Raw genomic sequence first — 15,172 nt, 5'->3', positions numbered from 1 at the left:
AGGTAATTATTTTACTACTCTGTATTTCCAAAATCATTTAAAACATTTGAACTATTTTAAGGGAATTATAATTAAGAAGTAGGGTGTTTGCGGCTTGACTATTCATTTCTCATATAAACTCTCTTTTTCTGTCTTACATTAACGTTGTAAAGTTTAGTAGGTATAAAATTTGTTTTGGTTATATCTATAATGTGGCAGGTTATTTAGGAAACAAACAGCTGATTTCAAAAACCTAAAGAGTTTTTTCACATTGCCTGAATATACTCTATTCGATTACTAACATGTAATTAATTGTAGAAAATACACAATCATACATTTCTTTTCAGGAGCATAGTGATTATGTCGTAACTCGCATTTTATTTCACTAGTAGCATTTCTCACACGTGGTTAAATATTCGATTGCACTAACTGACCGAGCTACTCTTAAATTGCTTATTTGATGTCAGATTGTGACAAGTAAAGCCTGATTATATTTAAAAATTCTAATTAATAATCGCAATTTTTATTTGCTTACTCTCTTATTTTGCTTCGCTGTTCAGACAGCGTGTTACGTTTTACTTGTCTTCCTTGTTATTATGATTTTTAAAGTAAACGAGATACCATTGAACGAATTTGGTGCGGACGAGCCAGGTTCTAGATTGAGTGTCGAAAATGTACAATGGGTCCTTTGCAATGTTTTATTTGTTAATGTTTAGTTAATAAAATTTCATAAAGCGAGTATACGGTCTAGTACTATAGGCCTGTTTTACAATGTTTAAGTACATGTTATCCGCTAGGTAATGTATAACTCAGACCATTCTGAATGCACTCGTTAGTTTACTATTTATTTCGGGGCTTTACATTTGTATTTAGCCGTCCTATATTATATTTAATAATTAGCGGTTACTCCGACATTGTGCAAAAAGCCTAAGGCTCTACATTAGCTAGTATTATTCTGTTGCACGCGGCCGATGGTTGCTGATTGTAGGCTACCACGATGAGCAATAAGCTGTATATATACCTGGTAACTAATACGTTTTGTTTTTCGCAGGGTTCCCGCAGATCAAGTCGCCGTACAGCCCTACCTCGCAGCCGCATCTCACAGGTCAGTAATATTGTAATTTTCAATACAAAAGTGAAGGTGTTTGCATATAATTTTACGCACGAAATAAACAATAGTTTCTACTGGTATTATGAGTGTCATTAGTCTCTTAATCAAGCAGTCTTAGAGCTCGTTTCATAACTTCTGAATAAGTGCTATCGTTCACATAAATGTATAACCACATGGAAAAGTCAGACTCTAATCTATGCTCACAAAGAAATAAAAATAAAGTAAGTAGTATCTACATTGGCTATTTAATACAAAAACTGTAACATAAAATTTACTTGAAACTTGGAATCAGGCCTTTAATGTGCAATTAGTTATAATTTTTTATCATAATCAGGCTTTAATTGCCACAATCTGAGATCAATTACTAACTCCTTAGCGCTCTACATGCCATAGACTTAAGCAGAGATATATGCTTTCTCTTGTAATATGGATTTGTTATTCCAATATATCAGCAACTCGAGCTGCTTGTAACCAATTGAGCAACAAGCCCTCCCGCTCTCACTCCCGCCGAAAAACGGAGACATAATTAAAAATATAATAGTCGGGAGTCCCCTCGTTCATACATACATGAATGAATGTAAAAAAGGCGCGTCATATGAAAGCGCGAAATAGTTAATTTCGCGCGCAGCCGCCGCTACGCACCTACGAGCCACGACAAAAGTTTCGCCGCAAGACAATACCTTTGCCACTGATTTAGGAAAGTGGCTGAGGGCGCCCGCGGGGAGGGAGCGCGCGGGAGGCGCGGGCGGCGGGCGGGCGGCGCGCGCGCGGGGGAGGCATCCCTCATGTCGTCCTCCCTCACCCCACACACCCGGCTTTGTCTCAGTAATGAATCCGGCAAACGCCAAACGTCAGCGCGCAGCCGCCCGCCCCGGCGACCGGCGCGGCTCACATGCCAACACGTGGGCTCCACGAAAATTAGTCCTAAACCAATCTGGGTAAGGACCCTAATCGATTGGCGTGTGATTGGACGTGCGACGTTACCGCACCAGAGGGGAGGTTTTAGAAAATACCGTGTGAAATTCAAATTACTGGCGTGATAAAGATAATGCGAGGTGGGGTCTGGTTAAGGCGCTGTGCGAGCGGAATTACCAAGTCAATGAGATTAATGCGGCAGCCGACGGACCGCCTCTGCTATGTACTGCCGCCACCGTCGGTGCTTGAACAAGAGCACAGAGCCCGCAGCCCGAGCCCGCGGCCGTACGAGTACTCTTGGTGCAACACAGACAACTGCGACTCGTATGGATTACTCTCCCTAATTCCTACTTAGGTCGAAAATGAATTCGTTGAAGACTGGGTTTATAATTAGAGTAATTTCAATAAGCCTTTTTTCAAAAACCAGTAGTGTATAACTTTCAAAATTATTAAGAATCATTTATAATACTGAAAAGAAATTCCTTTCCCAGAAAACATAAATGATTTTTCACTTTTTTTTTCTTAGACGGTCACAACAAAGTGACCCCTCTTCACCTGATGGTGTGTATAGTGGGGTCCAATAGAACATCGATGACGAGAGATGATTACCCCTGGATAGTCGACACAATAATGCCAGGCCTATTAGCACCAGATATACACAGGTTGATCCCGGAACGCGACACACTTATATGGGACACTATGGCGGGTTTTAACACCTGATGTACGGTAGTCATTATCCGGGCGGATCTAAAATATATTCAACCACCAGCAAAAATCAAAAACCACAAATTTTGTTTACGCTTGGGTTTGGTTACAGAACTCTACTGGTTATACAATAAAAGACCACCACAACAAAGGGAATGATTTAATGGAAAGGTTATAAAAAAAACTATGCATTTTATAAGAGGCAAATAGGTCTTATGGTAACCACCCAAAAATATTCACTTTTCTTTACGATTTTTCATTCGCTCTTAAAGTAATTATGTTAGTATTTTCATTGCCTTAACAAGTTTATATGACATGTGAGTTGTCTGAGTGACATTGTGCCGCCGCGTGGGGCGACTGAATGCGCTGTGTGCTGCCAATCTCGCTGCAGACACACGCATAGTCTAGCGCTAGGCCCTAGTTAGGGGATGATTCAACGACTATAAATCATTTCACTGTGTTTGTAAGTATTGGTTAAAATCTATAAATATATTTAATTGTATTTTAACTTATGATTATTTTATGCTTACTTATATATATTATATATGCGGGTCTGTTGGAAATCGTGCCACTTTATGAACATAAATTTTACCAATGTTATGAATTATAAAAAAGCATGTTTTTATGAGAAAAACGGTATGGATGCGATTGAATTCCTGAATTTTATTTTTCAAATATATGAAGTAAATTTCTATTATTATACTTTTAATATAATATTGTAAACTGTCGCAGCATTGATCGATTTCCTGAAGTAAAACTTCCACTGTTTACTTTTCTGACATAAAAAGTAGCTTGAGTTATGTTAATCCAAGAAATGGTTTATCTATGTGCCAAAAATGTGTTCGACCATTTTTCGTTTACTTGTAACAAACATTTAAACATTTTTATAAATATGTACAAAGAGCCTAGTGAACAGATTTCTGCTCAAATATCTTTTAGAAATCCGACGGGTTCATTAGTTTAGCATAAACAAACATTTTCTTTTTTAAGTCATAGAATTATCAATAAGTCTAAGGTAAATAAAATCATTTAGTATTTATTATGTTCTGAAAAAAATTATATTTATTTTAAATGAAGTTAATGTCAATACAAGTTTTGGATTTCCTTTGACTGTTTCTGCCAGCGGTTTTTATTGATGTTTATGCTCAATAATAATATTTTAAAGTTGAATGGTTCCTTGCCATTGTAAAAGTAAAATTTGATTTTAAGGGTCAAAGTTTTAAAATTCAAAACAAAATATTTTTATTGACTGTCTTGAGAATCGAACTCAGAACCTCACAGCCCATAGTCCTAATTCGCAGACTAATGAGATGATACTGCTTTGATTTATGCCCACATATAGCATATAAAACAGGTAAAGGCCATTCCGCCGTACATGTTCTCTGTCCGCGTCACGTGCCACCTGGCTCTATGGATGTGAAAGCGCGCCAAACCACCTGACCGCCGGCGGCCATTTGTAAAAAACATCGCCTCCGCCATTTTTACGCGCCAATTTCATATTTACGTCGCCGCGGGGTGGTATTCGCGATTTGACATTGCATCATGGCCGCTTTTTATTGTTTTTTTAAAACAAAAGCAGTCGTGATGGCCGTTTCCTTTACCATTGTTTAGACGACGCCGCCATTTTTTATTTGAAAATTAGGGTGCCCCATTGTTTTCGGCTCTTATTGTTGTGGAGTCATGGTTGAGGTGGGTCGGTGGCCTTATTGGTCCTAGTACATAATTGGTGAACTCGTTTCATACCGTCAGGTGCCATTTTGTTCACCATTTCATGGTGGGTAACAAGGTCAGGTATCCGCATTGAAAAAAGTCATGGTGAATGTGAATGTGATAGGTACCTAGCTAGTCATACGATAATTTATGCTCAGAAAATTGACATATGACCGATGACCGTACTTATTTATATGCATGTACTTTCAGATGCATAGGAAGTAATGCAACTGGTGTAACGGCTGCTTGCTAAGTTTATTTTGCTCCTTTGTATCGGAAGGTGCTTCAAAGAAAATATTTAAATTGAACTTATAAAATATCCCTTACCAAAACGAAACCGAAACTAAAAAATCCTCATACTCCCTAATGTAACCATCTGCGAAGTAACTTTTCCCGCTGACAGCAGTAATCCGTCAAGTGACGTCACGACTCACAAATTCCACTACCGTGTCCAAACAGGCAAAAAATCACACCCGAACTACTCATTCGTCAAACCAATAGCGAGTACTCCAAATCGTAGGGATGGGACTCGCGGGAACTATCAGATATTGTATCTTTTTACAAAAAGTATGAATGGATTGCTGGGCGTAAGGGAGAAGGGGGCACTACAGGACACCTTTTACGAAAAGTATAATTTGTTTTTTTTAAACACGTGTTATATATAAATGTGATAGAGTCAAGAGCACTAAAGTTTTAGGTTTAATATAATAATATAAAGGTGGTATAGTCGCCAAGCAGAATATGTTTTTACACAAAGTTCAAGTCTTGTTTTTCAATAATATTAATTGGAATCTATTATACTTAATCTGTGATATCGCAAGCTATGTTAAAAAAAACAGAATTCAGACACACTTATACACACCGAAATGACAAGTACACCCATTTACCCCTTGAAAAAAAGCAAAACAGCTATTAAGTATCTTCTTGTGAACAGACAGTGAGATAGCAATAAAGAGACTTTTTTTTCCCTAGTGGATATTTTATTTATACCCTACAGATACCATTAGGTAAAGAAATTATGTGACAGGGTAAAAAAATATTAAGATATTTTTATTTATACTCTGATAGCATAAAAATTCCGTACCGTGAAAAAAAACCTTGATGTACGAAGCAAAAACACGACTCAATCTACTAGTACGACTCAATTAAATACAAATTCGAGTGCCATCATTAACACTCTCATTAAATGAAACATATTTTCGAGAATCCCGGTGAGTTTTTGCTACATTCCCGCGTCCCGGAGCGCGGCGACACAAGCTTCTCGATTACTATAAACACCACTGAAGAATACTTTTGTGTGACAGCAAGATGAGTAGCGACTGGCAACTATACAACCCCGCAAACCGTCCTTATTACTTCACTGTAAGGTACATTATCGCGTGCTTTTGAGCTGAGTGTTGGGTGACAAAGCCGGGCTGTTTTCGCCTGCTAAGTGGCGACGCGTTATAATAACAACTAACAAGTATATTTAATGTTTTTGTCCGCCACTTTCATAGCAATTAACTGACGGCTCACGTTGCACTATATTTTGGGGTAATATTCATTTGCCGTGGGAGTACGTTCATTCTTAGTAGCGGCCACGTAACCGACTAGTTATGAATGCGAGCCAGTTGTAAAACACTGTATTATGGCATACATATGTTCACACTTTAGCTGTGAAGGGGTAGGTAGACGTATCTATTGTTATGGTTCGCCGATCGTTATTTCGTGCTATATCCGTCGCATGAACTAATATCGCCATTTCAAGTGTAAGTTGTCTTATGTGATAATTAAAACTACGTGATTCATTGGATTAGTACGCTGCTACTATAATAATGGAATGATGTATTATTTCAATTAACGTGTAATTATTTAAAGAGCATATACAAGTTAGGATATATTGTATGAGAAGGTGATCATTTTCGAAAGGGAACACTCCACATATAGGTACTAATACACGCAAATGCGGACTTCAAATGTTTCTAATAATAATTATATTTTACATTAAGGGAAACCGACAGGAATCAAATTATATGAATCCTTCACCATTGGTATTAGACATTGGAAAATCATGACTTCTAGATACATTTATAGTATTCGGTAAGCATAAGGCTTCAACAACATACGTCTAGTCAACATATAGTTTTCTTATAAATTGACCTAAATGACCTTCTGGTACATTTGTCCCCTCTATAACATCATGCGGAATCAATTCATCACTGATTGCATCACGAGTAATACTTTCGACCCTTGTTTGTGAAAGCGAAACAAGTCGTTGCGTTAATTTACTTGTCGGTGGCGAGTGTTGTGTCAACATGAGAACTGAATCCATCATCCCATCACTTTGGTGTCCAGTTACAACTACAACACCAATTGGTTTGATTCAGGTCTTTGTACCGATTTATTATGCCTCTCATTTCTACCAAGTTTCAATATATAAGTCGGTCTGAAGAATGTTCATAATAATTTGGCTTACGGCTGGCCCACATCATGTGAAGCTTTGGCAAATGTGTGTTGATAGAAGTTATTATAGCTAATGAATTGCTGTAGTAGAAAAATCTGTACCCTACATCCTAGATTAGAATCTATAAAGTATTTCCGCAGTGTCATTGTTTTAAGGTGTATGATGATAAAGTGCACAAAAACTATTGCCTACCTTAGATATTTTCTCAATTTGCTTTCTACGTCGGTTGAAGTTTTTGTTCTGCGGCAGTAGAGGGTGAGAATCCCAGGATATTTTCCTACTTCATTAAACTAACTATACCTAGATTTCAGAATATACTGTACGTTTAGACTGTAGAGGACTTCCAATTCATGGTGTAATAACAACTGCAGTAATATACTTTATTAACTGTACCAGAAAATCTTTAGTAATCGAGCAATAAATCCCCGGTGAGACCGGTAACTCGCGGCTAATGGGCCGGCAAACAGGTGAATTACACGATAGTGTGTGCCCGATCGATGGCTGATGAAGTGTGTCGACCGGCGAGGTGGCCGGAGTGTGGCGGGAGGGGGGGGGGGGGGTGTTAGTAATTAACCAACAAAGCGCAGCCTCCGGGACGTCTTCGGGACGGCGCGCCGCCTAATGAGCTGGCACTTACTGGACAGGGCTGCCTGTATGTTTTCACATATTATGATGTAGTCAAATGTGACTTAAGTCCACATTTATTTATATAAGACATAACATAAACTTACTGCTGTATTATAATCGTATGTAAATATCAGCCAGATCGGTATACAGTTACCAATAAAACAGACTAACACATTTAAACCAACTAGATGTAGAGTCACTCAACCACTATTAGATGTAGAGTCACTTTTCCGTATTAAGGTAAAAACTGACGGTACTTAGAGACATGTTATGTATAATCTAGCAGCTCAGACCACTTATTTATTTAAGAATATATTAATTCAATGAAAGAATTTATTTGACCCCGTAAATGATATACATTGTTTAGATTAGTCAATATTAACTCTACCATCAGTTCGGAAAGCATTTCTCACCAGAGAAGAACGGGTAAGAAACTCTAGTGTTGCTCTTTTCAAAATCAGTTAGTATAAACTACAATATATGATACGGATACGCAAAAAATACAGTTTTTTTTTGTTTTTGTTTAGAGTAGTTCAATAAAGAGTACATTTAATAGCCTTCATAAAGATGAATAATATAAGCTCGTGCCATTCATTTCCGGAGTTATGCCGAATCACAAGTATTGTGCCTATTCGATGAGTTTATATATGTTCCATGATGTGATAGAAGGCGAGCCTACCGTTCTACCTCATACATTTAAAATAATGATAGTAGCTTTAATCCGTACTATTTCTGTGCCCGAGAGCTAGCAGCCCTGCGAAGCGGCCGGCGCTGAGGACAGTAGCTATTATAATTGCTAATGGGCTCTCACTTCACTTTGATATTTTGGACACCGGCCCAACAACACTCCGCACACTTTTCGCCCTTATCGCCTTAGCAATAGGAATCATTTTATCCGGCCAAAGCAGACGTTGTTCAAATCATTTTGCGATCAGTGGCCTTAGATGGGAGTTGGGGAAATTAAGTTTATAGCCAGTCTTTATTTGAAAAGAAATGTTGCGTTTGCGTTTTTATTTATTTTTTATTGCTGTTTATTTGTTTATGCGTAATTACTTTATGTAGTATATTCGAATATTTTTGTACATTCTACTAGAGATTGATACTAAGGATCGCAATTTAATAAATCTTTAGTTGAGATGTGTCATTTGTTTTCGAAAATAATTTTAAATTTAAATGTCAACAAACTCGGAAAAGGTCCCAAATAGAATAAACCTCTTCCTGAAGATTGTTAACTTGGAGTTGGTTTTGTAATAAAGGTTCATTATAACTAGAGAACTAACTTTGGTGGCTATTCTATATTTTTATATGTCCGTTGATCGTAAAACAAAGGAGCCAATAGAGTTTGCTGAGTGTTGGTGTCCGCTGCAGTCCCCGCCCCGAGAAGCTCTCCCTCCTCCCCCCACAAACAACTTGCCAATACTGATCAATGCCTATTACCGCCTCGTTGGTCTGGTGAACGAGTTGAGCTGTTGCGAGATTCTGGATTTGATTTCTAGGCAACTAAAATTTCTGCATGATTCCTTTTTCAAATACTTTTGATTTACGTTAAAATAAAAATTATCCCGATATTGATATCCCTAGCCTCCTATCACGTTTTGGGTGGGAAGTAAGTACGGCGCGAACCAGTGAAATCTCTGTCTACCTCTGCGAATAATAGGCGTGAGATTATGTTATACAATTTACATTATAATCCTACTCTTATGTTAAGACATTTCATATTATCTCAATGTCAAGTTACTTATTACTATATCGTTTTATGAAAGACACTACACAGAAGAAATATATCCACGGTCTAAGGATCTCATTCGAGAGACAGTACAGATATATCTAAAGACGACGAGTACCTCAATGAGGCCAGAATCCGATCAGCGTCGAAGGTAATGGAGCGAACGCATTTAATGAAATGTGCTTACTCTTGTGCTTACTGCTATTCTTTTTAAATGTTCACGCTTGAACGGAGCCGGCGCACGCGAGGTTATCTATACTTCTATACTATTATATAAAGCTGAAGAGTTTGTTTGTTTGTTTGTTTGTTTGTTTGAACGCGCTAATCTCAGGAACTACCGGTCCAAACTGAAAAAATATTTTTGCGTTGGATAGCCCTTTGTTCGTGGAGTGCTATAGGCTATATATCATCACGCTATACCCAATAGGAGCGGGGCAGTAATGGCTAATCTCAGGAACTACCGGTCCAAACTGAAAAAATCTTTTTGTGTTGGATAGCCCTTTATTCATGGAGTGCTATAGGCTATATATCATCACGCTATACCCAATAGGAGCGGGGCAGTAATGGCTAATCTCAGGAACTACCGGTCTAAACTGAAAAATTCTTTTTGCGTTGGATAGCCCTTTGTTCGTGGAGAGCTATAGGCTATATATCATCACGCTATATTCAATAGGAGCGGAGAAGTAATGGCTAATCTCAGGGACTACCGATTCGAACTGAAAAAATATTTTTGTGTTGAATAGTCCTTTGTTTGTGGAGTGCTCAAAGTTATATATCATCACGCTATGACCAATAGGAGCGGAGCAGTAATGGCTAATCTCAGAAACTACCGGTTTCAACTGAAAAATTCGTTTTGTGTTGGATAGCCCTTTATTTGTGGACCGCTATAAGCTATATATCATCACGCTATGATCAATAGGAGCGGAGCAGTAATGGCTAATCTCAGGAACTACCGGTTTGAACTGAAAAAATCTTTTTGTGTTGGATAGCCCTTTGTTCCTGGAGTGCTATAGGCTATATATCATCATGCTATAACCAATAGGAGCGGAGCAGTAATGAAACATGTTGCAAAAACGGGGAAAATTATGAGTTTTGAGAGCTTCCGTTGCCTGCGCTGCGTAAACGGTTAAAGTTATGCAACAATGATGTATGACGGGATTGTTTCACTTAAAAAGTTCTAAATAATATAACAAAGTCCCCCGCTGCATCAGTCTGCCATAACGTGTTAAACTCAAAAACTACCTAACGTATTAAGATGAAATTTGGTATGGAGACAGTTTGAGACCCTGGGAAGAACATAGGCTCCCGGGAAACTACTATTTTTATAACGGAAAACTTTAGCCTGAAAAACTTTATAACGCGGGCGGAGCCGCGAGCAAAAGTTAGTACTAGATAATTATGTGGGTTTCTACCATTACATAAACTTACGCTTGGTTGAACGGGCTGTTTTTTTTTATACAGCCAAGTGACCCCACTGCCCCTGATGGTAAGTGGTATAGGGTCCAATAGAATGTAGGCTGAGAGATGATTACCTCTCAACAGTCGACACAATTATGCCGGCCTGCAGGACCGGATATACACAGGCTGATCCCGGAGCGTGACACACTTACGTGTGTCACTATGGCGGGTTTTAAAACCTTGTGTACGGTGGACGCTATCCGGGCGAATATAAAATATATCCTACCACCAGCCATGGTTGAGGCGTATCAGCATACAGTGCAGCGGTTTTCTGTGCCATGATTATCGATAAATTACCACGCTCTGCAGCACAAATTCGAGCCACTTATGAGTATTGCAAAACATGTATTTAGAGATAGAGGCTTAATGTGCCCAGCGTATGCTAAATTTGATGAATTAGGTGATCCAAACAAAGAATTCAACATGTCACATATATACCGCTCTGAGTGGCTACCACCACAATGCCTATGTTGCCGCTAAGCATCAATATGCAAGCAATTTTGTGTTTTAGGTTGAAGGAAAAGACGTACAAACGAGCCCAAGGCATATTGACGAGCATTACGTTTGTAATTTACTGTTTATGAACACTCTTGTAGATATTAGACGAGCTGCTAGCTCGTCTCGTAATTTAGTTATATAAAAATACCATACAGGTGGTAAATCACACATCAAGTATAGACTGCCCTTCACAGCGATTTAATCTGACGAAGCAAGGACGTGCAGTTCAAAGGTTAATGTGCCCCCATCCATATTAATCAGTCTGTCACAAAGTTTCGTCGCATGTTTAACACATTAGCACCTCCCCCCCCCGCCTTCCCCGCTCACCTCCCCATCACACGATGCACGAAAAACAAACACATAGAGATTCAGTATGTCATCGCGTTTGAAGTTGAAAACGTAACTAGACGTAGGAGTCAGTCTGGATCTGTTACTGATAAGTAAATCTGTGCTCTTGAAGGGCATTGAATGTTGTCTCCTTGTGACAACCTCTGTGCTTTATAGTTGAAAGTTAATGATAACGTTGTTTTCTAGGAAAAGTTGTTACAATAAACAATATTATTGAAACCTTAGTCATAAGATCCCAACATATAGACAAAGATTTATAATATATAAAAATCTTTCAATTATAGATCTTGTTAGTCATTCTTATGTACAAATTCAAAGACTCCTCTGGAAACGTTAACCTAATTACGCTGTTTCAATCTACAACCGGTACTAACGTTCAATAAAAATAACTACTTATTTCCCCAACAAATTGGACATCGTATCAGAGTGCCGAGTATATTTTTACCTCATTACTCCTCGCCCCACGTCACCACGTGGAGGGCTTCACAACAATATCGTTTTCAAAAATTGCGGAAAGTGACGTGGGCACCCCGCCCGCGCTCGCTCCCCCCCCGCCCCCGCGCGGCCCCTGCCCGCGGGCCCCTCTCATAACGAGCCCCGAGGGGCTTTGCGCCCCCGAAAAATGATTTCCCGATGGTTTTCCGCGCTCGGGGCCTTAATGCCGGGGTATTTACCTCGTTAAATAGATGTAATGGTGTTGCCTGTGATGAGCTGGCGCCGGACAGCGTAATGCGGTTACGGCTCTTTCTGCAAAGACGGCAAAAGAGGAGCCAGCGCCACTTATTAGATTAATCTCGGTGTGGTGTGCTACTTGTGTGTTGCTAACTGATTTATAGATGGATGAGGGGATGTTGAGGTTTTAGGTCATATTTTACTGTGTCAAATATCATATTTAATATACCTTATTTTTTCTCATCATAATCCCGTATATTGTCATTTATGCATAACAAGCTAATAACATGCTTTTTTCTTATTTCCTTTCCAATAATAAAAGAAAACTAGGGATGGAGAGTTAGTAACTTGGGTTTTTGAGCCTGTCCATTGCTGAACAAAGACCTCCCCAAGTGAGCACCAACCATCTCGGATTTGAGCTTGCTCGCTAACTTGTGTCTTTAGTGATTATATTTCATATAGGTGGTATGGTGAACATTATGAGACGGTGAGACGGCAATCCGACATGACCGCAGAGGGATCAGGCGCAAGATCAACGGATTTACTCGCTTTCCGAGGGGTATCACATCACCAACTACCTGACTCCAAGCTGTGACTGAGTAATGTTTTAAGATGGAAAAACCCAGTCACAATTACTTTTGGCTCGACCCGGGATTCGAACCCAGGACCTCAGCGTATTGGTCGTACTCGTACCGTGTACGTACAATTACGCCACCGAGGAAGACAGACCATTATAATTTATTTATAAAACAGTTTAATAAACAATACGTGATAATTACTTTCATAATAGCATTTAAACCTGTTAATACATAATACAAAATTACAATAAAAGAGCAAATTTTTCTATAAAGTAATCTAATAGTAAATCAAACAAAACGCCATATTTTCAAACAAATTATTTTAATTGATACAGCGCCATTGTCGTGTATTGCGTAGTGATTTAATTCGAACAACGTGATGTCCTTGACAAGTTCTAACGGCCAATCCGATACACCGATAGTTTACACAGTTAAGGGTCATTACATATAGACATTCAGCGATTTAATCGCTTTGTATATTAATGTAGCGAAAGAAAGTTCAATGTAGCATCTGGTATCCAACGCAAAACATATATTTACAAGATTATAATTACCCTAATCGATTTTTGTACGTAGACTGTACCAATATCAATTAATTAAATTGATTGTACATATTTTTCATATCTGATATATGATTTAATATTTTTTGTTAACTGCCTCGGTGGCGTAGTTGTATTGCGTTACGACTGTAGTGTTGATATCCTGGGTTCGACTCCGGGTCGGACAAAGTGAAATTCGGTTTTCTACTCAATATCAGCCTAAAGTCTGGAATTTGTGTCCAATGTGGCGATAGGCTCGCCCCCTATCACATCATGGGATCGAATACACATGGCGGAATGTAGGTGCACAAGTAGCGCTTCTGCCTAGTCCTTCGCTTATAAAAGGCGTGAGTGTATGCGTACTCATTTTATATACCATGCTTTCGTGTTGTCAAAGCTAGAAAGCATCATTAAATGTCGAATAAAGGTGACGGCAACCATCGTCATTGCTTATCATAGTTCACATAAAAGTACGTCGCTAGCATAGTATCATTACAGACTAAAGAATCGCTTTAAGTATCGTATGTGGCCCAGCACTAAGTGCGTAACCCAACAATGTGTTTAATTGTGTTTGTTAGATTATTGCGTAAGTCCTTACTGTTTGTGCGCTTGGACTAATTGAACGATATTGTCTCACTGAACACTATTTGTTCAAGACAATTGTTGTAATTGTAGCAAATCTGTGGTAAATAAATGATTATGAAAGTGTTGCGTCATGGAGTTTGGTATTACAACATGTTTAGTGGGTAAATAGTTCAAGTCCACTAGTTTATCTGAATTGTAGCAAATCAAATTAACATTTTTGTTACTGTAACTACAGTATGGTTATTTTTTTTACTGTTTTAATACGTGAAGATTTTCTATTTATTATTATCTGAACTACGAAATATGTACTACTGTCATCTGAACAAATAATTTAATTTTCTACGAGGATTAACACGAAATCGGCACAAACACGGCGCGGCGGGCTAATTTATAGACATTTCGTGGAGTGCGTCACTCGGAACTCAAAAAAACTGGACCGAATCGCGCTGAATAAAAAGTCTGCGGAGATCACAATATCTGCGCACAAAGGCCGCGGTGCGCGCCGCGGACAATGCCGCCGCTTTGTGCGAGCTTCATCGTTTTTGGTCCATTTTTATTAACACCTGCGCTCTGTGGGAACAAGCGAGATGTAATGTGATATCGAGCGCACACTCGCGATTTTTCGACAAGTCCGTCGTTTGCGTGGTCACTTATTGTCCTGTTGTTGGGTTTTTGTGAGGTTTCGTGTTAATGCTTCAATCTGCAGGTTTGTTAGGGAATATTATTAAATAAATATGATCAGTTTAGTTCTAACGCCAAGAGAATATAGAAAAATACTACTCTTATGAGACAGACCAGTAGCTCTCCTGATAGCTGCGGCAATTTGAATTACAGTGCAATGCAAGCGAACTGGCCCGGCTCTACGCACACTCGGTTTTTCAATTATAAAAACTCATGAACTGTTTCGTACGAAGACATGCTATCAAATTGGTATTAAAATAGACTAGTTGTAGTAGTTGTCTCTATCTACCTAATGCAAATTACTGACTTTATTATTTATTCTTTATTATTTACTCCCCGGTTGTTAGAACCTATTTTAATTATTATTTTGTTTTGTTTCATGTAATTGTAGCGGTCCGACAACTCTACTCAGGTAATTTATGATTTTTGTTATTAATACTACTGCTTCTGCTTTTATTTTAATTGAACCTTTCATCCACATTATTTTTATAATTAGATATAAGGTAGTATGACTGTAGAAAGGTCGCCTTCCTACAATGTCCTCTATTCGTGTTTTTGGTATTTTTTTCGTTTATAGTGTAAAAACATAATAACATT

At 38.6% G+C, this 15,172-nt stretch overlaps 1 protein-coding gene across 1 annotated transcript in view; it reads left to right on the top strand.

Moving 5' to 3' along the window:
- Positions 1 to 779: 779 nt before the first annotated feature.
- LOC115446169 (visual system homeobox 2) overlaps positions 780 to 15,172 on the top strand; it is an 83,668-nt gene continuing 69,275 nt past the window's right edge. The window contains exons 1-3 of the mRNA XM_037437688.1: positions 780 to 810; positions 1,031 to 1,084; positions 14,967 to 14,987. Coding sequence (XP_037293585.1) covers positions 780 to 810; positions 1,031 to 1,084; positions 14,967 to 14,987 — 106 coding nt within the window. The remainder of the gene's footprint in view (positions 811 to 1,030; positions 1,085 to 14,966; positions 14,988 to 15,172) is intronic.

The sequence above is a fragment of the Manduca sexta genome, chromosome 11 (genome assembly GCF_014839805.1).
Source record: "Manduca sexta isolate Smith_Timp_Sample1 chromosome 11, JHU_Msex_v1.0, whole genome shotgun sequence".
NCBI classification, from domain to species: domain Eukaryota; kingdom Metazoa; phylum Arthropoda; class Insecta; order Lepidoptera; family Sphingidae; genus Manduca; species Manduca sexta.
This window is presented reverse-complemented; position numbering and strand designations above follow the sequence as displayed.